Here is a 27123-nt window from a genome sequence, read left to right as displayed (position 1 = left end):
CCCCCATAAAAGTAAAAATTAAGCCTGGAGAAAATTCTGATAGTTGTTATAGTTAATCCTTCAACTTTCTGGATTTGTGCATCTTAAACTCTGGGGATTTGCAAATTTGATGGGAAGGGGTGATGAAAGAAAACCTAAAGCAGGGACCAGTAGAACAGTTTTGCAAAATGGATAGGAGGACTATTTCAGCTATAATGTTTTTGTCTTAAACAGGACAAAGTTTTCTCACTTGCAGAATGCATACAGCAAGCTTCTCCCTGAGCTCACTGATGCAATGAAAACAATTGAAGAACTAAAAAACAAAGAGGTAAGCAAGTTATGAATAAAAAATGTAATGAATTTTAGGGAGAAGAAATGAATGTAGTTTGTAACAATATTGTTACCTCGTGATTCTTCAGCTTTACCATACACCATAGCCGCACAGATTTCATGGTCATTAGTAAGAACAGATCTTGACATAACCTGCTCCAAAAACACAAAACTCCACCTCCTATCACTTCAACTAAAGAAGAGCCACCTCTATGCCATGTTAGTTCTGATATCCTTTGTTGGCTGCAATCTACTGCAGTGCAACACAGTTGCATACATTTGAGCAGTTCTTTGTCTCATGCAACTCAAAAGCCAGAATTTAGGCATCTAAATGTGTGTGTAGTCTTAGGAACATAAGGTCATTGGGGCAGGGATCATCTTTTTAGTTGTTTTTTACAGTACCTTTCACAGTCCAATCCCAAACTATGATTGGGCTCTTACGTTACATATAATAAAGTGCTATACTATGTATGTTGCAATAGATGGAAGAAAGGGATTAATTAGGCATTAGCTTTGTTCCTCAGTACTGTTAACTGAGACTTTACTATTGAATATTCAGAAAGGGAAGGTTTCCGTCATAGGCTGCATGAAGAGATCCCTCTTGGGCTTGATACAGTGGTCACTGATGGGAACTGTATCTGGGAGCTGGAAGGAGCCTTCAGTTGAATTTTTTTGAGATGTGTGGGATATCAGGCCATTTAAATGAATTCTTCCTTGCAGTTGGAAAAAGTGGATAAATCAGTGGTAGAAGAACTGAATCAAAAGCTAGAGCTGGCAGAGAGAGCTTTGGCTACAAAACAGCTACAGATGGATGAAATGAAGCAGACCATTGCTAAGCAGGAAGAAGACCTTGAAACCATGGCTGTCCTCCGAGCTCAGGTATGGGGTGCCCTTCAAAAGAGTCAGGGAGGCTTAAATAGTTCTTGTTCCTACTGTTGAGAAATGGGAAGAAAAACCCTAATGGCTTGAGCAGTTGCTCTCAAAAGTTTAAAACAGGTGTCTAAGAATCCAGATGTATAATTCCCCTACAGATCTTTGTAGAATCTGTACTTTCACTGAAACAAAAAAGCAGTCATGTAGCACTTTAAAGACTACCAAAATAATATTTAGGTGATTATCTTTCATGGGACAAACCCACTTCTTCAGATATACAGTCTTACCAGAACAGACTGTGAATTCCTGTCTACGATTGAGCTTAATGAGTGGGATTTCTGGGAACTCAATGAGTCTAGAAAATGACACGGTGTTTAGAACCACCACTAAAAAAGTTTGATACTTGATTAGTTTTAGTCTATATTTTCAGTTGGCTCTCTTAAATTCAGGTGGTGGTTGTAGTCAAATTAAATGAAGCCATGCATGTAATGTGAAGAGGAAGAATGTTGGTCTTTAACTGGAACTCTGAAGCACTGGGAACAGTTTCTGGTTCTGCCTGAGATTTTCTGTATGACCTTGGAGAAGTCACCTGCTCATAGGCCGTGTCTATACTAGCCCCAAACTTCGAAATGGCCATGCAAATGACCATTTTGAAGTTTACTAATGAAGCGCTGAAATACATATTCAGCACCTCATTAGCATGCTGGCGGCCGCGGCACTTTGAAATTGGCGCAGCTCGTCCCAACGGGGATCCTTTTCGAAAGGACCCCGCTTACTTCGAAGTCCCCTTATTTCCATCTGCTCATAGGAATAAGGGGACTTCGAAGTAGGCGGGGTCCTTTCAAAAAGCAGCCCCGTTGGGACGAGCCGCATGGCGGCGAGCCGCGTCAATTTTGAAGTGCCACGGCCGCCCGCGTGCTAATGAGGCGCTGAATATGTATTTCAGCGCTTCATTAGTAAATTTCGAAATGGCCATTTGCATGGCCATTTCGAAGTTTTTGGCTAGTGTAGACATAGCCAAAATCTTTACATCCAATCCTATTAGTAAAATGGAAATGAAAGTGGTGATACCTGACTTTTCCTGGCCCTCTTTGCTATTTAGCTTTTTTTGAGCCTTGGGCTATGCCTTGTCATTTGTATGTGCAGCTTCTAGCACAGTGGAAATGCAGGTACTGATTGTGGTTGAAGCGTAACGGGGCTATTCCAGTACAAGTGACACACTGGTTGGCTGTGCTGGTTAATGGGATTAATTTATAGTCTGATAAGAGTTAGATCTGGTTTAAATAGTAAAGGCTGAACATGATTTTATTTTTTACAAACAGATGGAGGTTTATTGTTCTGACTTCCATGCCGAAAGAGAAGCGAGAGAGAAGATACATGAGGAAAAAGAGCAGTTAGCTGTACAGCTGGCATATCTGCTACAAGAGAAAAGTGTACTCGAAGATCATGGCAGGTGAGAAACTGATTAAGGGAAATTCCTAACATGTTTCTGACTGAGTTGCCTGGATCATCTTGTTGTCACTTGTATTGGGGAGCTGGGTAGGGACTTATTAAAACCAACGTTGGCTTTAATGAGTGTTTTAAAACTGCATACAGGCAGTCATCAGTAAAACTGAGGAAGGGAAAAACCTAAAACCAACTAAAAGTTGTAGAAGCCATGAACTCTGCTCTGTAGTGATCTAGCTGATTTAAACAAATTAGGCAGAACATGGAGTCGAGTGTGTTAGTGTGATTGATCATCTCTCTTCAGACATTTCATGTAAATGCGCTCTGCTGTGTTCAGAACACTGTAGAAAATATCAAAACAAAAAGCAGTCAAGTAGCACTTTAAAGACTAGCAAAATAGTTTATTAGGTGAGCGTTCATGGGACAGACCCACTTCTTCAGACCATAGCCAGACCAGAACAGACTCAATATTTAAGACACAGAGAACCAAACACAGTAAGCAAGGAGGACAAATCAGAAAAAGATAATCAAGGTGAGCAAATCAGAGAGTGGAGGGGTGGGGGCGAAGGTCAAGAATTAGATTGAGCCAAGTATGCAGATGAGCCCCTATAGTGACTCAGAAAGTTCCCATCACGATTTAAACCATGTGTTAATGTGCCGAATTTGAATATAAAAGTCAGCTCGTCCACTTCTCTTTCCAAAACGGTGCGATAATTCCTCTTAAGTAACACACATACCTTAAGCTTATTGACAGAATGCCCCATTCCATTAAAATGTTGACTAACTGGTTTGTGGATCTGGAGTGTTTTGATGTCTGTCTGTTTTGTGCCCATTGACCCTTTTTCTAAGGGAGTTAGAAGTCTGTCCAATATACAAAGCATCTGGGCATTGTTGGCACATGATAGCATGTATGATGTTGTCAAAGAAAGATGTAACTCTCCCCCTCAGCCTTCACAGATGTTGGGTTTGACTCTAGGATCCCACAGAGTTCCAAGTTCAGAGTCCAATCCACAAGTATCCTATATTGAGGTACAGAATTACAGCTCGAGCTGGGTGCCTCCAGAGAGGGACCCCGCCTCCCAGAAATCGCTGGCAATTATACCCTTTACAGTTTGTAACACCGCCCATACCCCTGTCCAAAGTCCAATCACCCAATTTGAGTAGGGGTCTTTACTACTCCTCATTGGATGATTCCGTTGCTAAGAGGACAGTCTGTTGCCGGGTGTTTGATCTTCTTCAGGAGGCAGTTGTCTCAGCTCCTTACATTCTTCTTTTATCTCCCACTTATAAACTTCCAGTTAGCAGGCTATCAGGCAGTTTTCACCAGTTCTGCAGCTGTTGTTTTTAGTATTTTTCTCAGGTCAGCTTGACCTGGGCCTAAGGCTTCAGCTACTTTAGCTACTAGTGCTAAGCTAAGAGAACAAACTCTTTAAAACATGCATATAAAATGACATATAAATGATTTTCCCATAACAATGTTAGTAGAGGAGCATGAGAAAATGCCCGTGATTCTGTGAGTAACCTGGTTAGGTCCAGTGATGGTATTTCCAGAGAAGATATGTGGACAAAGCTGGCAGCGGGCTTTGTTGCAGGGAAAGGTTCCAGGACTGGTGTTCCTGGGGTATAGACTGTGGCTGTTAGTGAGGATCCTCATGACGTTGAGAGGTTGTCTGTAGGAGAGAACAGGCATGTCACCCAGGGCCTTCTGGAGTGTAGCATCCTGATTAAGAATAGGTTGTAGGTCACTGTTTGTACATTAAGGCCAAAAGAAACCATTATCATCTTGTTTGACCTGTATGTCACAGGACACAGAATCTCATCCTCCCACCACAACCACGTATGTAATAGGCTTGTAATATCTGGTTGAATTACTGAAGTCCTCAGTTCTTGATTTAAAGACTTCAAACTACAGAGATTCCATCATTAATTTAGTTCAAGCCAGCAAGTGGCTCATGACGAATGCTGCTGAGCAAGACAAAAACTCAGGGTTTCTGACAGTTTGTTTTGTGGGGGAATTATTTTGGCTCTGGAAGGATGGCAGTCATTTAGCTGCTTAGCATATGGACAAGTGCCACCATCCGAGCACCTATGATACAATTCTCTGCAGCAACTCGGAGCTCTCCCCTCAGAGTCTCATATCTGGCTGTTGGAGATATTTGCTAGTAGCAGTCACAGATCGGTTGTCTGGCATTGTAGACAGTCTCATCATACCATCTCCTCCATAAACTTACCAAGTTAAGGACTGAAGTGATTAGGTATCTTGTCCCCATTGTTCCCCTTGGAAGGCTGTTACAGAACTTCACTCTTCTATATGATAGAAACCTTTATATAATTTCAAGCCTAAAATGACAGCTAGCTAGTTCATATCCATTTGTTCTTGTGGCCTCACTGGACCTTAACTTAAGTGACTCCTCCCCTTATCTGGTGTTCATACAGCTCACATACTTAGAGAGCAATTGTATCTTCTCTCATCCTTAGCTTGGGCTAAACAAGCCAAGGTCTGTAAGTCTCTCCTCATTAGATTTTTCTGAGAATGCTAGTAGCTGTGCTTCTGCATCTATTCCAGATTCAATTTGTTTTTCTTCAACCAAGAAGACTAGAATTTTATATAGTATTCCAAATGAGATCTCATTGGTGCAGATCTAATGTTACTCATGCTTTCCTGTCGCTACTGCAAGTATTTTATCCGATGCATCCTGATCAACCATTTTTGTAGCCACATCACATTGGTGGCTCGTAGCCATCCTGTGATAGCTCTTAGTGCATTGTTTGTGCTCCTGCTCTATTGTTTATAACTTCTAAGTCTCCAGCTTATAACACATTCTTAATGTTAGTCCCTACGACTGCATTTACACTAGAGTTTCATCAACAAAACTTGCAGAACATCTACACACACAGTGCATTTGTTGACCGTCTGTTGACAAAACTTGGCAATTCCACCAACAGTGTTCTGCCTCTCCACGATGAGGAATAGTGCCTTTGACAGTTTCTGTCAACAGAAGAGCCATGTAGATGCTCTGAGGAGGGTCCTCTGTCAACAGACAGGGCTTCCGGTTCACCGGGCAGCCCTGTTTGCTGAGCTTCCAGTTGGCTGTTCTGGAGAGTGTGGCTGGGCCGTCTGGCTGCTTTCTGTTGACCAATCAGATTTCTCTTTTGATCCGCTTTTGTATGTGGACATGATCTGTCAACAGAAGTTTTGCCAGAAGATCTCTTCTGACAGTAACTTCTGTCAGCAGATCGCTGTTGTGTAGACTTAGCCTACGTGAATGACCTTGCACTTCTTGTTATATTACATTTCATTGTATTTCTATTACTCCAGGTTTTAAGCTTATCCAAATCTCCTTATATGATATTCTGGTCTTCTCCATGCTGGCGATACCTTCCAGCTTCATTCCCCTGCGGGCCTCATGAGACTGTTTCTGCCAGAGAAGGGAGGCCATTCACACTTTTTGTGCCAAGATCATTAATTAAAATATAAGATTTATCCCAAGACAGATCCTTGAGGAACTTCACTAGTAGCCTTCCTCCAACCTGACAGTCCACCTTTCAGCGTGACCCCTTATAGTCTCCCAAATTCCTAACACACCTTTCAATTCTTGTTTTAATCTCCATCTTCTCCAAGACATGTAGCCCAAAATATTTGCCTGTATAACTTTTTTTCTTTTACCACTTTCATCAGACTTACAATTGTGTATTAAACTATGTAAGTCCTTTAAATGTTCTGACGGACATTATTCTTAGCATTTATCCCAGGGCCAAAGCCTTTGTATTCACGCTACTTTAAAATTCTTGCCTTCAGCAGTTTATATCCAATGGTGATTGTGCTTTCTCTGTTGTTTGAGGTTAGACTATATTTTATAACAGGCTTTGTCTGTGTGCTTGAAAATGAATATCCTTAATTTCTTTAATCTTTGCAGAAACTCTTTGGTGGAAATGCAGAGTCGTCACGGAGCCAGAGCGTCAGTGGATCACGATCATTCAACTCATCTTGTACAAAGAGGTAAATTAGCAGAGGAGAATTGTTACAGGAACATATCCTGGGCCTGGCCCTGCCACGTCCAGTATAAACCTGTTTTGCACTGCTGCCAGCACGGTGAAGTGGCACAATACTGAGTATTCTCAGGATTGCTCTATTTTACCTCCGCAGCCTGTAGGGGGTATAGCCCAGCAATTGCAACTCCCTAGATATGGTACACAGTGCTGTCAATCTGGCATCTTTTGCCAGCCGTAAATTCACATTTACACAAAAGAGTGAAAATCTAGTTTAACATAGTAGGTGATCTTTAATTCCCTTTCTCTCTAGGAACTGATGATCAGGACTGGCGGCAGCAGGAGAGGAATATTCCGATACATTCCTGTCCCAAGTGTGGAGAAATTTTACCTGACATGGACACGCTTCAGATCCACGTTATGGACTGTATCATCTGAATGCTTATCTCCAGCTCTTCATAAATGGAAATTATCACCTGCCAAGCAAATGCATTTTTTCCCTCTAAAATAGGACCTAATCCTACTCTGTGAAGTTATACAGGGTTTTCTGCTGATTTTGCTGACAATAGAGCAACACCACTTTTTTAGCATTTCCCTATTTAGTGTAAAATGAGTTGCTAATTTACAGAACTCCACTCATCTGCTCCAATGGAATCCTTAACCATCCTCTAACAACTAGCTCCATTTCTCAAAGTTTAAGATCACTCAAAGTGGAGAATAATTCAGTTATCTGTCTGCATTAATGCAATCTAAGGAGAAACAAGGTAGATACAGGCTGATCAGTTTATGTATGAGAGATTAAGTAATTACAGGCTTCATCAGGAAGCTAACTCATGTTTGAGAAGCTTTTAATAAAATGGAATAGTTTTGTATTCATTACACATTTGAAATTAATTCTGCTGATGCACTGAATAGCCCTTTAATTGAATTCCCTGTAACCAGGCTAATCTAATATTAGATTCTTAATAGTTTGGGTACTCTTTGCTTTAACCAGCTGTGGGCAAAGTGTAAAATTGAACTGGTTGGGTATGAAATACATAGCTCTTGCTATGTTAAAGTTGTTTAGTTTTATAGAACAATTTAAAGAAGCTGCCTTTACTCCCCTCAACTGTAATTAATTCACCTCAACTTGTACAGTAGATCTGAAAATATTTTGCTGGAAAATGTGTAGAGTCAATGTGTCTTAATCATTTAGGAGAGTTACTGTTTCATCTTTACAAGACCAAAATAAATCTGTTGCAAAACACAAGAACCAATTTATATTGTTGAGGTTGACTATTATATAATAACCATGAATGTTCCACTCCATTATTGCTCATGCTAGTATTGTGCAGTAGTATTAAAGCTTATGACCTTGTTAGCTGCCATCATTAGGCTGCCTTTGTAAGTGCTAAACTCCAGTTGTCAGTGGAAACTGAGTAGTTGGATCTATGAAAAATCAAGCACATAGGGCATGTGCTTGTGTAGGCTGACATGCCATCCATTAGAGAAGGCACTATTCTCACACAAATGTGAGTAACAGTGCAAGCAAAGAGTATTGTTTTTATATCTGATACTTTGCACTTGGTATACATTTTCATCCAAGGACTCTTAGGCTAATTTACCAACACTAAAGGCCATGCCTACACTGTAAAGGTTTTCTGATACAGTTTACATTGACACAGTCTATTGCTTGTTCTATGCGTTCTTGGTTCCTTCCGTTGGCACAGCACTTGCTCACAAGGCGTGTGTGTGTCAGCACAGTGCAGTGCACTATGGTTAGGTATCCGATTGTGCAGTCTGCCACTTCTCATCATGCTGTCTTTCAGACAGCTTTGGCAAGGCATGGCTCGGCAGAAACAACATGCAGTGGTGACTAGGAGTACAGTACTTTTGAGATACAGATTTTAAAGTGCTTTACAAAAGTGGGTAAGTACTATTAAAACTATTTTATAGACAGAGACATTGAGGTACAGACCTTAGATGACTTGGCCTGGATCACTCTACAAATTAGCAGAAGAAATGCAACTATAACAGCTCTTCTTCTTCCCTGTGTTTTGCTCAAGCTACTGCAGCATGGAATCTGCCTGGAGCCCTGGCCTTCCTCAGAGAAATTCTGCTGAGTGACTTAAGACAGGGAGCATTTTATACTATTCAACAATGCCTCTCTTCACAGAGCCTAATGTGAGTCTGCAAATTTTATCTGCCGTCTAGTGGAGCTTGAACAAATTTCTCTTGTCCCACTGGTCATCACATTTTCTAATGTTAATACATACTTTGTAACCTTTGTCTGAAATTCATAGTCTTTAACAAATTATTTTTCCTTTCCAAAACCAGAAACAGGCAAAATGAGTGACTGTGATGCCTATATTTCCATGTGGATCAAGGCAGGGTCCTTGGGATCTGAGGCCAGATTGTGCCCTCTGTTCTGAGGCACTTCTACCTTTATATTTGTGTTTTGTACAAGGAAGAAATTGACTAAGGCGTCAACCGTACACACACTAGGGGCAACACTGACAAACTGAGCTGCTGAATCATGCCACTGGGAATAGATCTCTCACCCACGTGGGATGCCCCTGTGCAGAGGGGTAGGAAGTGCATATGATCATAGGGCAGCCCTTTTGCTTAGTGTCACCACTGCTGGATGTAGTGATGTAAGCTACAGGTGTGATATTATCACTCTACTTTGTGACATCAACAGCTAATTTCCCATGTAGGGTGACCATCCATCCTGTATTTGGGGCATCAAAAAGACATCCCAACTTATTTTTTAAAAGGGATTCATTGTCCTGTATTTGGGACATCCTCCCCCACCTTTTCTGGGAAGCAAGGCGAGTGTGGGCAGCTGCCGCATCCCCAGGGCTCTCAGGGAGGTTGGCAGCTGCCACTTCCTGGGGATTTCCTGGGGCTCCCAGGGAGAGCTGGCAGTTGCTGCCTCCTTCCTGGGGTTTGGAGGAGCTGCCCCTTCACCACCAACCCCCATATCTCCCTGTCCTGTATTTGGGACAGGGAGGTATTGTCACACTAGTTGCATGACATCATCATCATGGCACTTGGCCAGCTGTCCATCATTTTTGCGTTGGCAGGCTGTGCCAATTAGGTTCTTTCAGAGGTCCAAAGAGGCCAGGGCCACTTCCAGCTTTTGAGGCCCCTACGCATAATAAAAATAAAAAATGAGGACACGTGAAAACAAAATAAGGCACCAAAGAAAGACATTTGAATATTTTTTATTTAACAAATGCACTAATTCTTACAGGATGCAAACAAACAAGTCCCAAAACTTATTAAATGTAAAAAAAGGTAAAGTGTCTAAATTTGAGATTTCCCCTGGGAGGTTGATGCTCCCTCCATTGGCCTGGCCACGCAAGCTTCGAGGCAGGCATTTAACAAACAGCAGCTTCGAAGCCGGAAGCACGCGAGCCCTTAAGCAAGATGACACCAGTGGCTTCACCCCGCTACTCTGCAGGCGTGAGCCGTCCCTAACAAAGATGGCGCAGATCACGCGGCTGGCTCTTCGGCGGACTAGCGGTGCTTTACGCGTGCGCAGCAGTTACGCGTCCATTCCCAAGACCCGGGAGGCGGCAGCTACGCCTGCGTGGCAGCCGAGAGGCAGGGGGCGGGGCTTAGTTAGAATTTTGGCGGGTGACCTGAGCGGGCTGAAAGGAACGGTGCTAGGCGCGGTAAGTGCGGGAGTCGGGGGTCGCTCGCAGCAGGCGATCTGGGCTCTGTCGTTAGAGGGGGAGAAGAGATTAGTGGGCCGAGGGGTCTTGGGGAGGAGAGCCCTGGAAGGGGGGGTGGCAATCCAGCGGGTTCCGGGGAGATGAGGAGGCTCCCGGGCACACAGATCGGGAGGTCCTGAGGAGGAGAGATTGGGGCCCAGGGATCTGTGTGGGTCCCGGGGAGGAGAGGGGGTTCCCGTAGTAGAGATCCTGGGGGAGGAGTCGGGATACCTGGCGTAGGAGAGATCGCGGGTGGGGGGGGGCGAGTCTGTGGGTTACCAGCAGGAGATAAGATGGGGCTTGTGGGTTTCTGGGCGGGAATCCCTAAGGGGGGGCGCCCACTGAGCTAGGGGATGTGGGGTCGGGGAGCGGTCCCAGGAGGAGAAGGGTCGAGGTTGTTGGGGGGGGCTCTAGGAGGGGAGGAGATCCGGGTTGTTTCCTGGGTGGGAGGTGGGGGTTGGGGATCCCTGGGGGCCCTTGGAGAGCCCAGTGAGGGACAGGTTCTGTTCTGGGGGCTGTGGGGTCAGGGTGCAAAGGTGGGTCTGGAAGTGCCCAGGGAAGGAGGGTGCTGGCAGAGGAAGGGTCCTGGCTATGGTCTCTGAATGCTCCTGAGGCCTGTCACCACTGGGAAGGATCTCACAGGGCATTCAAAAAGATAAGGAGTGGGTCAGAAATGAAGCCATCTCCTCCCTCATGCCTTTGCCATCACCCTCCATCTCTCACACTGTAACTGCCAAGCCCCACGCTGCAGCTTATCTCCTGCTGCACATGCTGTATCCCTCTCCAGCTTCATGGGGTGATAATTAAAATATTACATCTCCAGCTCCCTTTGCCTTGCTGTGGGTGGCTGTGTGACAGACTGGACTTAGCATTGTTACTCTGTGGAAACCTAGGAATTGTCATGCTAGCTAGACTCCTGGTCCGTTATTATCCCATCTTTGATGATAGTTGTCTCCAAGTGCTTTAGGGGAATATGCAAGAATTTTGCACTCCCCAGATGTGTGGTAGTCTTCCCCTTTGCTCAGCATGGTAACCACTTGATTTCAGTCATTGACCTTGGCCCTGAGTGTAGCTCATTACAGGATCAGAATCTAAATGCAGAAAATGAAATGTTACATTATGGACATCTCAAACCAAAAAGTAAAGTTCACATAAATAAGATGAGACACAAAAAGTAAACATAGTAGATAGAGGAACTGGGGGAAGAAACACTTGTTAAAGGGAGGTGGTTGTGGTTTGTAAGTTACATCTGAATTCCTTTAGTGTAAACATGAGCCCCTAATTCAGTGTCTAAAAAGTCATTATGTATCGCTACAATAAGAAACCAATGTGTGCATGGTTTATGGACTGAGCAATCATATGTGCATGCAAACTAGAGGAGATAAGTGCACATTGCTAAGGGACTCTGTGACTGTGTGGTCCAATGGTTAAGTTGTGGGATTGCTTTCCCTGCTCTGCCATTAATTTGGTGTGTGGTTATATAGAAGTGTAAACTATTCAGTTTGAAGTTTTGAGAAGATTAACATAATCCGTGCATAGATGGTTGAGGAAATAATGAGTTGGCCAAGACGGTTACCGTTGCAGTTCTGAATAGTTAAGAAACCTTTGATAATTTGTGCCCTGAGTTTATGCATTAAATCTTTGTTTTGTCATTCGTGTTAATAAGATTGCTGTTCTTCTCTCCCTTAACAGGTGAGATTCTTCCTTTGGCAATTTTGCTGAAGCAGTCCTGTTGAAATCATGGATGGTGAGATCTGCAGTTTTTCCTCCCCAACCACCCTTCCTTTTACACCAAGGTCCAAGAAATGAGTGTACAGGTTGAATCTCTCTTGTCTGGCACACTCAGGACCTGACTGGTGCTGGATGAGAAAATTTGCCAGGCCATAGAAGGTCAATATTTTCTACTACATTACCAACACTCCCACAGCTTACAGGGCTCTTGGAAAATATTCAGGGGTATATTACAGTTAAATAATAGCACAGAATGCTGAGCCAGGTCTCGTCATTGTAAACAAACTTTATGGGACCATAGGAAAATTGGCCACACCCATGATAAGGGATCATCTGGCTAACTAAAATCACTCAGAATTAAAGATGTTGCCAGTCAAGAGAGTTCCAGGTTAGAGAGGTTCAACATGTAGTCAGCGAGTTAATGAGTTCAGGGAACATGGGGGCACACCGCATTTAGCTAGTGTAAAATAAAATCACAGTATCATTTATGAGCAGGTACCTCTGAGATACGGAGATTAAGGCCATGTCTACACCAGCATTTTTGTTGTTAAAACTTTTGTTAGTCAGGGGTGTAGGAAAAACACATCTCAGCTGACGAAAGCTTCACCAACAAAAGTGCCAGTGTGGAGAGCAATATGTTGGTGGGAGACCTCCCCCACTGACATAGCTACCACCACTTCTTGGAGGTATGACGTAATTATGCTGATGGGAGAATTCTTTCTCACCACATAGAATGGCTACACAGGAGATCTTATAGTGCACAGCTGCCAGCCAGCTTTCTGTGGGCCTTTCAGAGGCTACAGTTTGGAAACTTGTGCAATACACCAAAAATAAATCTGGAACCATGATAATATAGAGCATATCTAATGAGCTGTAGAAATCTTCTGTCATCCCGTGTTTCTAATGTAGCTTTTTTGATCAACATAGCTGGCAACATCTGCTGCTTCATTGTTTCCAAAGTAAATTTTTTTATTCATAGGGAATTTTGAAGAAATGTGTCTGACACATTGAGTGCGTCTACACTTGCATTCGTCTTTCAAAAGAGGTATGCAAATGAGGTAAATTGAAAATGCAAACAATTTATAAATTTGCATATTTGATGATCTATTTGCATATTCTAATTTCAAAAGCACTTCTTTCAAAAGAAGAAAGCCAGTGTAGACACTGCTCTTTCGAAAGTAAACCCATCTTCAAAAGAATCCTTCTTCCCTTTATTTAAGGGGAAGAAGGAGTCTTTCGAAGATGGAGTTTACTTTTGAAAGAGTAGCATCTACACTGGCTTTCTTCTTTTGAAATTAGAATATGCAAATGAGGTGCCAAATACATAAATTTATACCTCATTTGTATTTTTGATTTACCTCATGTGCATACCTCTTTCGAAAGAGGAATGCAAGTGTAGATGCACCCATTGTTTTACATTAAGCAAAGAGATTTGAAGCTATTTGGTATTCCATGGTTGTTTTCCTTTTTTAACAGCAGTTTGGGTTGGGATTCACTAATGGTTTTGTGAGAAGAAAATCAGTGCTCTGCTTATGTCTAATTAACAATCGACTTTTCTTTGTAATTCGATGTGATTGCAATGTTGTGGGTATATACTGAATTGCAGTTTTCTTTTAATTGGGCTGTGGTGAGCCTAGGTTTGATTTGTTTGTTCCAGGTGATGATGACTTGGAGCTGTTGGCTTCCCTGTTAGAAGAGAATGAGGCAGCTGAGGATGGGAATAGTCCTGAAGAGACCACAGCTCACTCAGATGAAACTGGACAGCCAGATGAGTATGATGAGCTGTTTGATGCAGAGGATGATGCATCCTATACTGAGGAGGTTGATGCTGAGGAGAGTGAAGCCAGTGAGCAGAAGGAAGATGCGGCTGCACTGTTTGGAGATGTAGATGACCTGACAGAAGAGGAGGAGGAAGAAACTATACAGGAAATACTGTGTCCTGCAGCTCTCAGTCAGGAGAAGGAGAAAAGCAGTCAAGATTTGCAAGGTTTGCTAAACAGCAATTTTTGTTTGATTTGTCATTTCCTTCTGGCATATGTAGTCTGTCTTTAGAAGTCGTGGTGATCATTAGAGAGCTGAGTGGGGCGTATCAGCGGGCTTACAGGGTTGGTTAGGGATAGAGAGCCCTTCCTCTCAAGGTGTCTAGTTCAACTCCAGCCCTGCTGGGAAATGGTAGAAATATCTCTTTGGGAATATTGAGTAGCCTGGCTTAAGTAAGCATATTGGGTTTAGTCCAGTTCTCAATGTCCACATGACAAAATTTACCATCCCAAATGTCACCTTTGTCAACAGAGTGACCAAGGACTTAATGAGCCATGGAGGCTGAACTACCTGCTTGCCCCTAGAAGTGGGAGCTGTCATTCAGACACCTTTGACCAGTACCAAAAAAGAAATCATTACACACTTAAACTTCAGCAGCAAGCGGTTCATCAAAACTACTTCTTGTGTCTTTATCAGTCATTGGGGTTTAATCTGATTGGGTTGGTTAATGTCTTAATCAGCGTTAGAGTAACTCAAAGGAGTTGTATCAATGCTATTGTGACTGTGATAAGGTGAGGCATGCAGATACATACAGGCTACTAATTGCCGGTGTACCATCCAGTGCTGGAACTTTTGAGGCTGGTACTCAGTACTCCATTGCATGTATTGAGAGGAAATAGCCATGCACATGGTATAGCATTACCCAAGTAATGAAGAAACACTTACATTAAATGATGCATCTGATGAAGCAGGTCTTTGCCCACGAAAGCTTATGTTCCAAAATACCTGTTAGTCTATAAGGTGCCACAGGACTTCTTGTTGTTTATAAAGATACAGACTAACTTGGCTACCCCTCTGATACTTGCATTAAAGAAAAATTCATTTCCAGGAGGCTGTTTGGATAGCCTGGATTCACTGTGAGCCTTCAGCTTTCTTTTTATCGGGCTTCTTTTCCTTTTCTCTCTCCCCTTATAATAACTTTTAAATTTGCATGGTTTAGTAAATCCACTAAGCTTCCAGTAAGCATGTGAGTCTTAATTCATACTTGTTTCCTGCTAGCTTCATTATTTTTTTCTCTCCTAGATGAGCTGAGGAGATTGCAAGAGCAGATGAAGAAGTTACAGGAGCAGTTACAGATGACTGCAATTGGGCAGCTATCCAGCTCAGGCCTTGAGAAGAAAACCCTTGGTAATTAGGTTAACCGTATTTCCCATGTGTCCACATCCAAACTTGTATCCATAGCAAAGTTTTCCAGACAACTGAATGTCTGGAAACTAGACAAAAGATGTCAGCCTGTGGAAAGTGGCTGGCCCAGCTGAGAGAACACAAGCTTCGGTTTTATTCCTTGCTACTACAAATTTCTTATCTTCGGCAAGTCACTAAATCGCTGTCCCTCAGTTTCTCCATCTGTACATGGAGGGTGATGCTCTGCAGGATGTTGTACTGACTCACACACTTAAAGCTCTTTTGAGGTCCTCTGATGGAAAGTGCTATGTAAGAGCCTCTTGTTAATAGGCTGTGGTATGTTTCACACAACACACAGCTCAGATTGCTTTGTGGTGTTACTGGGAGTGTGATTCAAGGGGAATGTGTTAGGGGTAAAGGGTGGAGGGTCATTTTTGGGGCCAGCAAAGGATGTTGTCGTCACTCGAGCTTAATACAGCCCAGTGGTTTATTTGTACTTGCTGTGTCATGTAACTGGAAGGTGAGTTGCTGTTTTTTACCTGGCAGTTACATTTCAGATGCAGGCTTCAGGAAGCTGGCAGCTATATGGAAAGGTTTCCATGCCCATTCCTGTATTTAATTTGTACTAGGGTGTGTTTAATTTGAGGTAGTTATTAGAGTTTGTGTCCACTCCATGAGGTCTTATAAATACTCTGTTTCTGTTGACCAGGTAAATTGACTCCAGTCACCTTAAAGGAGAAGAAAATGCCCAAACTCCAGGAGTCTCCAAGTTTCTCTGCTCAGCTCAATAGCCCTGCTTTATTGATAACCAAACAGGGACCCCAGAAACCAAAACTTTCACCATCAGGTACAGGTCTTAATTTGGTTCTGGTGCAGTTAAACTGCTTTACCTCTATGCTGCTGTCCAGTAAATATTACTTTGGGTTCCTTTGTGAAAATGAGCATTACACTTTAGATCTGAGGCACTGGCTTATTCTCTCAGAGGAAACTGCAGTGCTTGAACAAGAGCTGGGCCTTGAGATTCCATAACGGGGAGCGGTTCTATTCTGAGGAGGCAGAGTTGACTAGATTGGGGTCTCTTGTTAAGTGTAGCTGCTGTATTTTTTTTTAACTGAGAATATTATTTTTCATTCATTATGCAGATTTTTCTTCCCTTCCCCCCTGTTATTTATAGAGAATATGAGTCCTCCTCTAAGGCCAATATCAAGTTTGCCATTTCAACCTCTCAGATCTACCCCTGGAAACAGGCCTAAGATGGCCACAAGAGACACAACTTCTCAAATACAAGGAAGCTCCCGTATGATTGATCAGCCAATCTCTGTGGAAACCTTCTTTGGATTCAGATTAAGGTCAGTGACCCAAAGCTACTCTGGTCATCAAGGAAACATTTTCAAATAACAGGAGAGATGTGATCCTTTTGATGGTCCATGATGTAGGAGGCACCTTTGGGAAATACATTGTGAATAGTGTTCTCAGGCTGTCAGACCCAGGTGAGATTTCTGGCTGGCTGTGTTTTATGAATAGCTTTCCCATCCCAGAGTGAATATTTATTGATGAGGATGGGATGTTAATTGTCTAGAAACAGCATTGATTGGTAGTTCAGACAGCAACATCTCTGCTAGTTTATTTACTATGTTTGTCCTCTTGCTGCTGTTCCCACCTAGAGTCCATTTTTAACAGTGTAGCAGTCATTTTATTGGCATGCTCAGAACAGCTTCTGGCACAGTATATTCAGAGATGGTGGGAAGGCAAGGGAGACATGTTAAAGTTTGATTCTGCTCCAATCAAAATGAATGGGTGTCTGGCTATCGACTTCAGTGTGAGCAGGAGTGAGCGCTCAGGAGCTGACCCCATGTTTGCAATACTTGATGTGCCCACAAAAGGTCTCTTGTTAATTGACTAGCTTTGCCCATTGGAAACAGCAGTGAATGTCAACCCCTTTGTTTATGCTTGGGCATCAGTATTGTTCAGTCCTTGATGAGATGAATAGAATTAACCACAGATACATGTTTAGCTTGCTGTGTTGGTATATGGGCACAGGTAAATACCTCATCAACCTTCAAGTATTTGTGTACGTTCAACACCAGTAACCGACAGGAATTATTTGGGTGCCCTAAGGTTGTACAGTTAGGAGGAATGGGAAGAAATTAGGCATGGAAGATAATTTTAATTGACTTCTCTTTGATGGCGGAGTGATGTGCTGTGGAATGCTGAGTTCTGTAAGAGCGGACAAAGCACTGCATATTATACTCCCAAGAATAATCCTTCAGTGAAGTGGATGGGCTAGAGGGTCTAATAGGTCTCTTTTTGCAATTTGAAGAATTTAAAAGCTATTGTAAATGGTCACCTCCCTGTGTTGGGTGCTGATGTTAGTGGTCTCTCTATATACTCTATTTCTTAATGTAGAAAACCCCGTGTGTCCTCAGTGGAAATGGAGAGGAAAATGGCTGGACGGAAGCTGATCAGACTATCTCAGCTCCATAGCAAACTGGCTGGGGGAAATCTGGAAGAAACAGACTGGGTAACATTTGGAGTCATAATCAAGAAAATCACCCCCCAGAGCTCAAATAACGTAAGCAGTTTTGTTCTAGTCCCAATAAAATGAGGGTATTTTCAGTGACAAGCTAATTAGATTTTGCACATTTTATTAGCCAGCCCCACATTCTTCTTTTAATTAAAACAAGCTGCTATATTAAATGTGAGTATTCCATGTAGGCTAGGTTCATTCAGCGCTGCTAGTGCCTGCACTCATGAGAACCTGGATGCATGATATAAGACTGTTATCTGAAAAATAATGTATAAATCTGCTCATTATGTTGCATGTGCATTCTGTAGGATTATTTCACCTTTAGTATGACTTATATTGGTATGTATAGCTACGTTCACTAGGTTTGGTCCCCAGAAGAGCAGCTACCTCTAGGAAAACAAAAGTCTCTGTATTAAATGGCATCCACCAAAAATAAAACAGCCAAACTTCATTTTGTTCATTCTTTATTCTCCAAATTTCAGTCTCTTGGTCTTGTGGTCCCAAAAGGTGATTCAATGTGTTAGCTCATAAAATCAAGAAATGAAAAAGATCTATTAGGTCTCTTAGTCATTTTCCTTCCAATGAAGGATTATTGTCTATTCTTAAACTTGACAGAATTAAATTTTTATTATTTATAGTCTTGATGGATATCAGTGATTATTTTTAAACATTTTTCTATTTTTATCAACTTACATTTTCACAGCTGCAGAAAATTACGAAGGGGACAAGCACTAACAATTTAATGACAGTAGATGTAGTGATTCAAAAAGTTACAGGGTTGTAAAATACAAATTGTCAACATCCCATGTCTAAACGTACAAGGTAGAGACACAAATCAAACTGTAATAAGTTCTCAAGCAGAATTTTTCTATTTGTAAATTTGGTTATTATCATTGGAAATATTTGTTGATTTGTGTGTAAGGTGAAATAGAGGTTTTGTTTGACATTTACCAATGAAATATTCAGTCTGTCCAAGTCTATCTGTCATAAACTTACTAGGGCTTTGCTCAGTCTTGTTCTAAAAATGCCCAATCATGGGGCTTCCACCAGTTTCCTTGTGATCATTCTAAAGGCTAATATTTTGCCCAGAGAAATATAACGGTTAGACACAGATCTGAATACAAGGTCCATGTTCTAGTTCCAAGTATATGGCCTCAGGCAAAACTCTGCCTCAATTTTATTGTTTGTAAAATGGATCTAACTTGTATTATGTAAGGCTGTTGTGCATTACAGAGAGTGCAAAGTGCTGTACAGCTATTAAGTACCGGGAACAGAAGCAAAAATAGTGGTTTAGTTATGTTTTACAATTTACTCTTGTAAGTAAATAATGTTGCCACAGTGTTCCCTGGCCTACACTAAGTGTAGAGAACAAAGGCAAAGTAGTAACGAGTTTTGTACTGACTGCTGTAAGCCTGAACAAAATCAGTGGTTTTCGTATTAAGATCTTGAAGGCAATATCAATGTCTGTTCCAGGGCAAAACCTTCAGTATCTGGCAGCTGAACGACCTGCGTGATCTGAACAGGTGTGTCTCATTGTTTCTGTTTGGTGATGTCCACAAAGAACACTGGAAGACAGACCAAGGCATGGTCATTGGCCTGCTCAATGCTAATCTCATGAAACCTAAAGAAGGCTCAGATGAGGTAAGTGTGGGTTTGGTTTCCACCCTGCTCCCATTCACCTGTTGGACTCATAACTTAATCTGGGCTCTCACTGTGAAATGTTTCAAAACACTTTGCCCATCTGGTAGTGTAATTCATATTGTGCTGAGAAGGAAAAGTACTTAGATATTCCTGTCCCACCCTGCCGTGCATTCTATAAAATACCTCCAGCTTTCCCATTGGGAATCAGTACTAACAGCTTCTGTTGTGGTTGTCTGGATCCTGAGCATGTAAAGCTGAGTTTTCCTTTTCCTCACTTGACAATAAACAGATTATGTCAGGCTCTCTTGTTCCCTACCCCTTCTTTCCTTTCCCCAGTCTGAGCAGCAAGCTTGAAGTTCTTACTCCCCCTTTTCCATTAGGGCCACCATTTTTAGGGCTTGTCTTCAGTTCTGTGAAGGTCAACCCAGTCAGGGTCGATCTTTTGGAGTTTGATTTCACATGCTGGTAAGGACGTGCAAAATTGGTCTCTCTAGGGTTGTCAGTCAACCCCTGTACTCCTCACTATCTCTTTTTTTTCCCCTCTCAGTTCTGCTCCAGAATCTGAAACTTCTTTCCCACAAAAGCTCATTACCTAATAAGTAATATTGTTAGTCGTTAAGGTGCTAAAGGACTGCTTGCTTAATGAAGACCATCAAATAAGTCAATTTCTGATACATTGATTCTAGCTATGCAATTGCCGAAGCTAGAATTGCATATCTGAAATGGACTTATGTTCCTTGTGAAGAACAAGCCTGAGTAATTTGGTATGTAGTGATATTTGACCCCTTATCACAATGACTACCAGTGAGCTTCTGAGGAAAGCCAAGACTCCTTCTGGTACAGGTGGTGCCTTTAGCAGTAGGGGACAGTTGGCTAGCCTGAACCCTCGGCGGACCCTATGCATGATATAAATCTTTCAATTAAATTGGACCGGGAACGGTGCAAACTTCCAGTACTGACATCTGAAGTCCTGTCTCTGGTTATGTCTATACTAAACTTAGTAGTTAACCACAGATATGCAATTTTAGCTATGCCAATTGCATAGCTAAAATCGACGTATCTACGCTCAGCTAACTTGTCTGCTTTAACCAGGGGAAGGTCAACGGGAGAGTACAGGAGTCAACTGACCCCTGAGAGCTTGACTTCTCACAAGCACAAAATCAAATCGTGGAAGATCAACCCTGAGTAGATGTAGCCTAAGTTCTCTGAATGCTTATAGTGCAGTCCATAGCAGTGCAGTCTAGTCATACCAGTACAGCATTTCTCTCTTCCAAGGATGATCATGTTCAGATCTGAGTTGGTGTTTGGTTCCCATGCCGATTCAGCCTTTGGCTTTTTTCTTGTGAACATGTGTTCACTAGAAATTGGACTGGGACTGAGATAATCCATTAATTTGTTGTCTTGTGGTAAATTACACTTGGTCACTACCATCCTATACTGGAGCTGAATGAATGACCTGGAGATCAAGAGCTCGGTTTCATTACCATCCTGGGTCCCATTCAGCCCCTTTCTAGAAGTTTTATTTATTGAGCCTTGGCTTTACTCTTTTTGTGCTGTTTCTTTTTAGATATGTTTGTCTGTTGATCACCCCCAGAAGATCTTACTTTTGGGTGAAGCTCTTGACCTGGGAACCTGCAAAGCTAGGAAGAAGAATGGTGACCCCTGTACACAAATTGTTAACCTGGTAGGTATCTGTTAGTCTCTAGCCTGTCACTGAGCTGTTATTTTGAGTTGTTGGTGAGGGAAAATCTGTCTGATGCCTTTAAGCAAGTGCTCTGATTCTGGGCATTATTATTGGATTATAATATATGACTACAACTGTGTGTCAGTAGGCAGGCCTTCACCTGCATGCCCCCTTGTGGCTTGAGGGTACTCTGCCGGCAGCCTGCCTTGGTTTGCGCATTTTTCAGGGTTCTCTTCATCAAATTACTAAAACTCTTCTCAAATCCAGAAACGCGCCTCTCTGGGACAGGATTTAAAACACAACAGAAACTCAGGGCTCTTGGCTGGAGTCTGCTTGCCCCCAGTAGCCATTCCCTGATGTCTGAGGCCTCTGGTGAAGCTTTTTATGCCCAAAGACCCTTCAATCTCTCGTTTCCTGAGCATCCCCACCCTGCTGCAGTTTTCTGCTGCTTTTTACAGGAGAATCAGCAAATGGTAAGACTGGAAGGAATCTCAAGACATCATCTACTCCAGTAGCTATCAGGACTGAGCATTAGCTAGTTCCTCACTGATGGTGTTTGTCTAACTGCTTTATGCAGATGGTTCTACTAACTAAACCCCACATGCCATCTTAGGTGTGGTAGTCAGGGCTAATAGTAAGAGGCTGGCTGGTTCCAGGCCTCTTGCCTACAGAGGTAGGCCACCCCATCATATATGACCAGGAGAAGAAGGAGGAAATAAAATCTTAATCCTACACACTATGTTAAGATATGAGCTCTGATATCTCTGCAGGATCCCTAGGAATGTGTGGTCACTTTGATCATCTTTGGGTTCATTTCTAGCCAGATATATACACAAGCCAATGCATCTTGAAAAAGCTTACTATGCAACTAAGACTTAATGCATGCTACAGCTCTGACGTCAAGACCATGTATTAAGTGTAGAGAGTTGTGAAGAAAGGAAGGTTTGGGTGTGTGGAATATTCTAGTTTCTGAAGGCATCTGAAGTTGGTGGTAATTCATCCAAACTGAGAGATCAGACAGATATGGGGATGAGCAGAGAGGGGAATCATCCCAGTAGTAGTGGTGGTCAGAGCAGATCTGAGCACCCTGAGGGAGGTGTAAAGGGATAAGAGTACAGACATAATACAGAATCTTGAGGGATGCCGAACCACAGGCAGTCAATATTGTCTAGCAGCATTGCCAACACTTCTACAGCTTACAGGGCTCTTAGAAGACATTTAGGGGTAAATTACAGTTAAATAGCACAGAACAGTGAGAGCTAAGACTGGTGGCTATACAAACTTCATGGGACGCTTGGCCACACCTTGATAAGTGGTCATCTAGCTAACTAAAATCCTGCTGGACACAGATGTTGCTGGACTTGAGAGGTTTCACCTGTAGCAGAATGGGGGGAGGATTAAAAGGGGGGTATACGCATTTCGAGATGGAGGATGACAGCAATTGTATAAAACATTTGCAACAACATGGGAACGTGTTTACACAACAAAATTCAGAGATGTGGTTATGCAGCATTCTATATTGCACCTCCATCAGTAAACATCTTGTACCAGCGATAATGAATCATAGGGAGGACACTTCCTGTCAGCTAGACTAGGTGACTGATCATGCCTGTTAGCAAACAGTGTGACTGATCTGGAGGCTATTGCTATTAAAAACCTTGTGAATAGAACTATATAGAAAATGACATTCTTTTGGCTTTGCTAGCAAGTTAATGAATACAATGGCTAGAGGGTGCTGTTCACGGTCTTTGAAGGTCACAAACCATGGCCATGTACTTACCGATGATGACACAAGCATCTGTGAGGTCAAACCTGGGATCTTCAGACTTTGAGATTGAGCTATTCTAACGGGGAATGTATAGGACAATAGTGTGTTGGATATTCTCTCACTCTAGCGTCTGGTGCCTGCACTATAACAGCCTTCAACCCACAGTGGTAGATCCACCTGTGTGCATGTTGGTTAGGCTCAAAACTTGCTGGTGACTCATGTCTGAGTGACCATGTCTTAGTTACAAAAAGATATTATTGCTTGTTTTTCTCAGGGGCAATGTTACCTTGTCAATCGCCAAATAGTCTTCAATAACAGAGCTGCCATATTTCTCTCCTTCAGAATGACTGTGAATATTGCCAATATCACGTACAATCCCAGTACAAGAAGCTCAGCTCGAAGCGGGCAGATTTGCAGTCAACCTTCTCCAGTGGCCGTGCTCCAAAGAGGAGAGCTCACAAAAACCCCAGCTTGAAGGAGAGGCTGTGTCAGGATGGGTTTTACTATGGTGGTGTTTCTTCGGCAGCCTATGCAGCCTCGGTGTAAGAGAAACTGCTAAATTCCCTTGCAGCCTATGGCTCTTTGACAGAATTTCTTTTCTAATAAGTATAAGTGTGCCTAAGGTTACCTTTAAAGAGACTGGCATTCCTTAGAGATAACTGAATTAACCAAACCAGAATCAAACTGCTTTGAGGTTTGCAGCCACACCACATTTGGCTGGGAGCCTGCCTGACCACCCAGCGATGAAAAAACTCTTCCTATCCTTGAGGCGGTCTTAGTGAGCTGACATGATGATTTTACCTCGGAACCTATACCACGACAATTCGCCTTTGTGAGGCTGAAGGTGCCGTGCTGCTGTCTTTCAAAAGAGTGGTAAAACTTAAGCCCTGAACACTTAGGATCATTAAAGATCCCTGGGCACTTTTGACCACTGTGTTCTGGCCAAATGTTATCTTGGGTAGTTACTTTCTGAACTACACAATATGATGGTTCTGTGTGCTCTCTGGTGACTTCTGCTTCCCACCTGGGAGTGGGGAGGGAAGTAAGCTTGTATGCATCTAATCACTACTTCACATGGGTATGGAGACTTAATTAGACCCACTCCAAATCCCAGTGATGTCAGCAGTGGAAAGACTCCCATTGACTTGAGAGGAAGCTGGATCATGACCAATACTTGGAAGTCACTTTTAGGGTTCTCCAAACCATGCTACCAATAGCCTCATTAAATGGGGTGTCTGGCTGTCTGTAGCAATCTCTTTGGTAATTATCTGGAGCTAATGTTAATCAGGTTTCTTCAAAGTCTCTGTGTCTCCTTAGTACTAAATGTATATCTAAACCCATGTCTTTGAGATACCAAAGATTACAGTGCAATGTCCCTACTTCCTAGAAATACTGTGAGAGAAGCACCTGCTCAGAGTGAAGGGTGGGCAGTTGCAGCTTCACCTGGTACTGCTTCATGTCTTGGAGCAGCACTCACTTTTTGTGGGGTTTTGTCTCTGCAGTGCAGCAGCTGGAGCCCCGAAGAAGAAGATACAAACCACTCTCAAGAATCTGGTTGTAAAAGGAGCAGACACAATTGTACAGGAAACCAGAGAGAAAATGGGTAACTTTCTTCTTTCCCATCACATGCTTTCAGCCTGCAGTGTGACAGGTCTGTGAGCCCATAGTATGTGAGCTAATGTAGAGCCTCTGGGAAATTCTGTTACTAAGAATGGCCAGTCTCAGTTTGCTTCCCCAGCTGATCTAAGCTCCTCCCCTGGTGTCAGAGCTGCAGGGAAACAGCTGCATAAAGAATGTCCAGTTCTCTTCAGAGTCTGCTCAGTATCCCCTCTGTATTACACACCCTCCTGCACATACATAACTCTGGGATAAAAAATTACTTGGAAAAGTCTGGAACTTCCTCCATCCAGTCCTTGGCCAGCATGAAGGAACAGAGGCAGTCCTAAGATCTCCAGTTGTGAGACACTGAGGTGAAAACAAATGACTCGAGCCTTTGGAAATAGGGTGTTCACAATTTCTACGCATACGGAGAATGTTCTGAAGAGAGGGACATGCTGGAGTGGTCCCAGCACAGTCCTGGGAGGTGGGGAGCTCAGTGTGCTAATCTTGGCTCTGACACACTTCTTCCTGGGCACTGAGCAAGTCACTTAACCTCTCTTCTTCAGTTTCACTTTCTATAAACCAGACAGCCCTTGCTGGTCCTTCCAGAGAAGAGAGGAAGGCTGGTCTGGTGGTTAGGACACTAGTGTGTGACTGGGGAGATTTGGTTCAATTTCCTGCTCTGGCGGGTGTCTTTCTGCATGATGCTAGACGAGTCACTTGGTATCAACCTGCTTCAAGTTCCCTTTTGTAAAACAGAGGTAATAGCGCTTCCCTACCTCCCAGGTGTTGGGACGATAAATACATTAAAGGTAGTGAGGAGCTTAGATACTACTAGAGTAATGGGGCCATCAGAATACCAAAGATAAACAGGTGGAATGTTGGGAAGCTAGTTTGTGAACTCTGTGAAGATGAGACCACAAAGTGAACACTGAATATTACATTTCATAGCAATGCTTTTGTTAGAAATGTCTGATGCATTAAGTGTGAGTGCTGGAGCCAGACCTACATTTCCTTTCCTGGTTCTGAATCTGCTGGGTTTGTTGTGCACTGCTCCAGGTATGGTGAAGAGAACCATGTCGTGTTCGGAGGAGTTCAAAGAATTGTTGGCAATGCCAACCTTTGGTGCACGAAACCTCAACAAGCATTTGGCCAAAGCACACACAGCAGGTATGTCCAGGTATTCCTGCGATTCTCCCCTTACAGATCTGTGGCTCATTCCTTGCAACTCTCAGTGTCTGTATATTTATTTCAGATGCTGGAGGGAAGCCAGGACCTGCTTTCCAGTCTATCTCTGCTTCAGCACTGCTCAAACAACAGAAGCAGAAACTACTGGAGGCCAGAAAAAAGCGATCAGAAGATATACAGAGGCGGTAAAACACAGTAGCACCTGCTGAGGTTTTACAGGCATACTGTCCTGGAGGGTGGGAGGGTTTAAAATTTTATAAAAGCTAATCTAACTAGGAATATCCTGTTGCTTATTTCAGTGAGCAGCCAAAAGCTCCAGCATTGTGCCTGAGACCCAGAAAGGGTAATGGAGCATGGTGTTCAGAAGGGCTACGTCTACACGTGCCCCAAACTTCGAAATGGCCATGCAAATGGCCATTTCGAAGTTTACTAATGAAGCGCTGAAATGCATATTCAGCGCTTCATTAGCATGCGGGCGGCAGCCGCGCTTCGAAATTGACGCTCCTTGCCGCCGCGCGGCGCGTCCAGACGCGGCTCCTTTTCAAAAGGACGCCGCCTACTTCGAAGTCCCCTTATTCCCATGAGCTCCATGCTAATGAAGCGCTGAATATGCATTTCAGCACTTCATTAGTGAACTTCGAAATGGCCATTTGCATGGCCATTTCGAAGTTTGGGGCACGTGTAGACACGGCCAAGAGGTGGCTGGGAACCATGATTCCTAGAGTCTGCCTACTCTGACTGACTTACTTGCCTCACAGGGCTGCACTGAGCCTTCATGTTTGCAAAGTGGTTTGAGCTCTGGTTAAAAGGAAACTGATCAGCCTAACTGCACTGTCCAACTGGGTGACATGCAGATTGCTTTAATAGCAGTACAGGCAAGGTCTCTTTCACTGAGCAGTGGCTTATAACCCACCTCTAAATACAGCTGTATGACTGTGAAGCTTTTCAATTTGCCGGGAAGACCCATGACTGTACTTATATGTTTTTGTCCTCTTTAAGGTTTCTTCAGAATACAACTAAAGCGAATAGCTCAGCCTTACCATCCTTGTCGGGACTCCGCTCTCCAACACCAGGGGCTGAATTTCCCAAAGCTGCAAAAATGTCATCCCCTCAAACACCCAGACTGGGGATGGGCTTCTCTGAGGGCGAAGACGTCCTCTTCTTTGATGAAAATCCCCCTCCACCACCAAAACTGAATGGCTTAGCAGAAGCTAAAAAGGTAACAAGTCCTTTGAACTGGTAGATTTTGGTCTCCTGACATAGTTCATGTTGCAACATGGAGCCTTGACTCCTGAGATCCGCTTGTGACCCCATTGTAAGTTTTAGTTCCTGTTAGCTGCTGGTGTCGAGGACACGTACTTAGCTTGTCTTTAGTACGTACAGGTTGAACCTCTCTTGTCCAGCGCCCTTGGGATCTAACCGGTACCAGATGAGGGAATTTCCCAGACCACAGAAGATCAATATTTTCTACCACATTACCAACGTTTTCACTGCTTACTGGACT

At 43.1% G+C, this 27123-nt stretch overlaps 2 protein-coding genes across 9 annotated transcripts in view; both read left to right on the top strand.

The window, feature by feature from the left end:
- OPTN (optineurin) overlaps positions 1-8002 on the top strand; it is a 30822-nt gene extending 22820 nt beyond the window's left edge. For 4 of the 8 annotated variants that reach the window (XM_075017860.1, XM_075017876.1, XM_075017867.1 and 1 more), the window contains 5 exons: positions 214-307; positions 1030-1188; positions 2505-2635; positions 6546-6628; positions 6932-8002. In XM_075017860.1, the coding sequence (XP_074873961.1) occupies positions 214-307; positions 1030-1188; positions 2505-2635; positions 6546-6628; positions 6932-7056 (592 nt within the window). In that variant the 3' untranslated portion in view covers positions 7057-8002. The remainder of the gene's footprint in view (positions 1-213; positions 308-1029; positions 1189-2504; positions 2636-6545; positions 6629-6931) is intronic. The other 4 variants (XM_075017850.1, XM_075017898.1, XM_075017884.1 and 1 more) reach the window with 2 other exon arrangements.
- A 2083-nt stretch (positions 8003-10085) lies between these two features.
- Positions 10086-27123, top strand: part of MCM10 (minichromosome maintenance 10 replication initiation factor) — a 29702-nt gene continuing 12664 nt past the window's right edge. Inside the window, exons 1-14 of the mRNA XM_075007301.1 lie at positions 10086-10277; positions 11983-12008; positions 13685-14034; positions 15111-15215; positions 15922-16059; positions 16387-16561; positions 17619-17784; positions 19213-19380; positions 20948-21064; positions 23175-23374; positions 24335-24435; positions 25491-25601; positions 25687-25804; positions 26619-26838. Coding sequence (XP_074863402.1) covers positions 10086-10277; positions 11983-12008; positions 13685-14034; positions 15111-15215; positions 15922-16059; positions 16387-16561; positions 17619-17784; positions 19213-19380; positions 20948-21064; positions 23175-23374; positions 24335-24435; positions 25491-25601; positions 25687-25804; positions 26619-26838 — 2187 coding nt within the window. The remainder of the gene's footprint in view (positions 10278-11982; positions 12009-13684; positions 14035-15110; positions 15216-15921; positions 16060-16386; positions 16562-17618; positions 17785-19212; positions 19381-20947; positions 21065-23174; positions 23375-24334; positions 24436-25490; positions 25602-25686; positions 25805-26618; positions 26839-27123) is intronic.

This window comes from Carettochelys insculpta, chromosome 1 (genome assembly GCF_033958435.1).
Source record: "Carettochelys insculpta isolate YL-2023 chromosome 1, ASM3395843v1, whole genome shotgun sequence".
NCBI classification, from domain to species: domain Eukaryota; kingdom Metazoa; phylum Chordata; order Testudines; family Carettochelyidae; genus Carettochelys; species Carettochelys insculpta.
The sequence above is the reverse complement of the archived record's forward strand: the minus strand, read 5'-3'. Positions and strand labels throughout refer to the sequence as shown.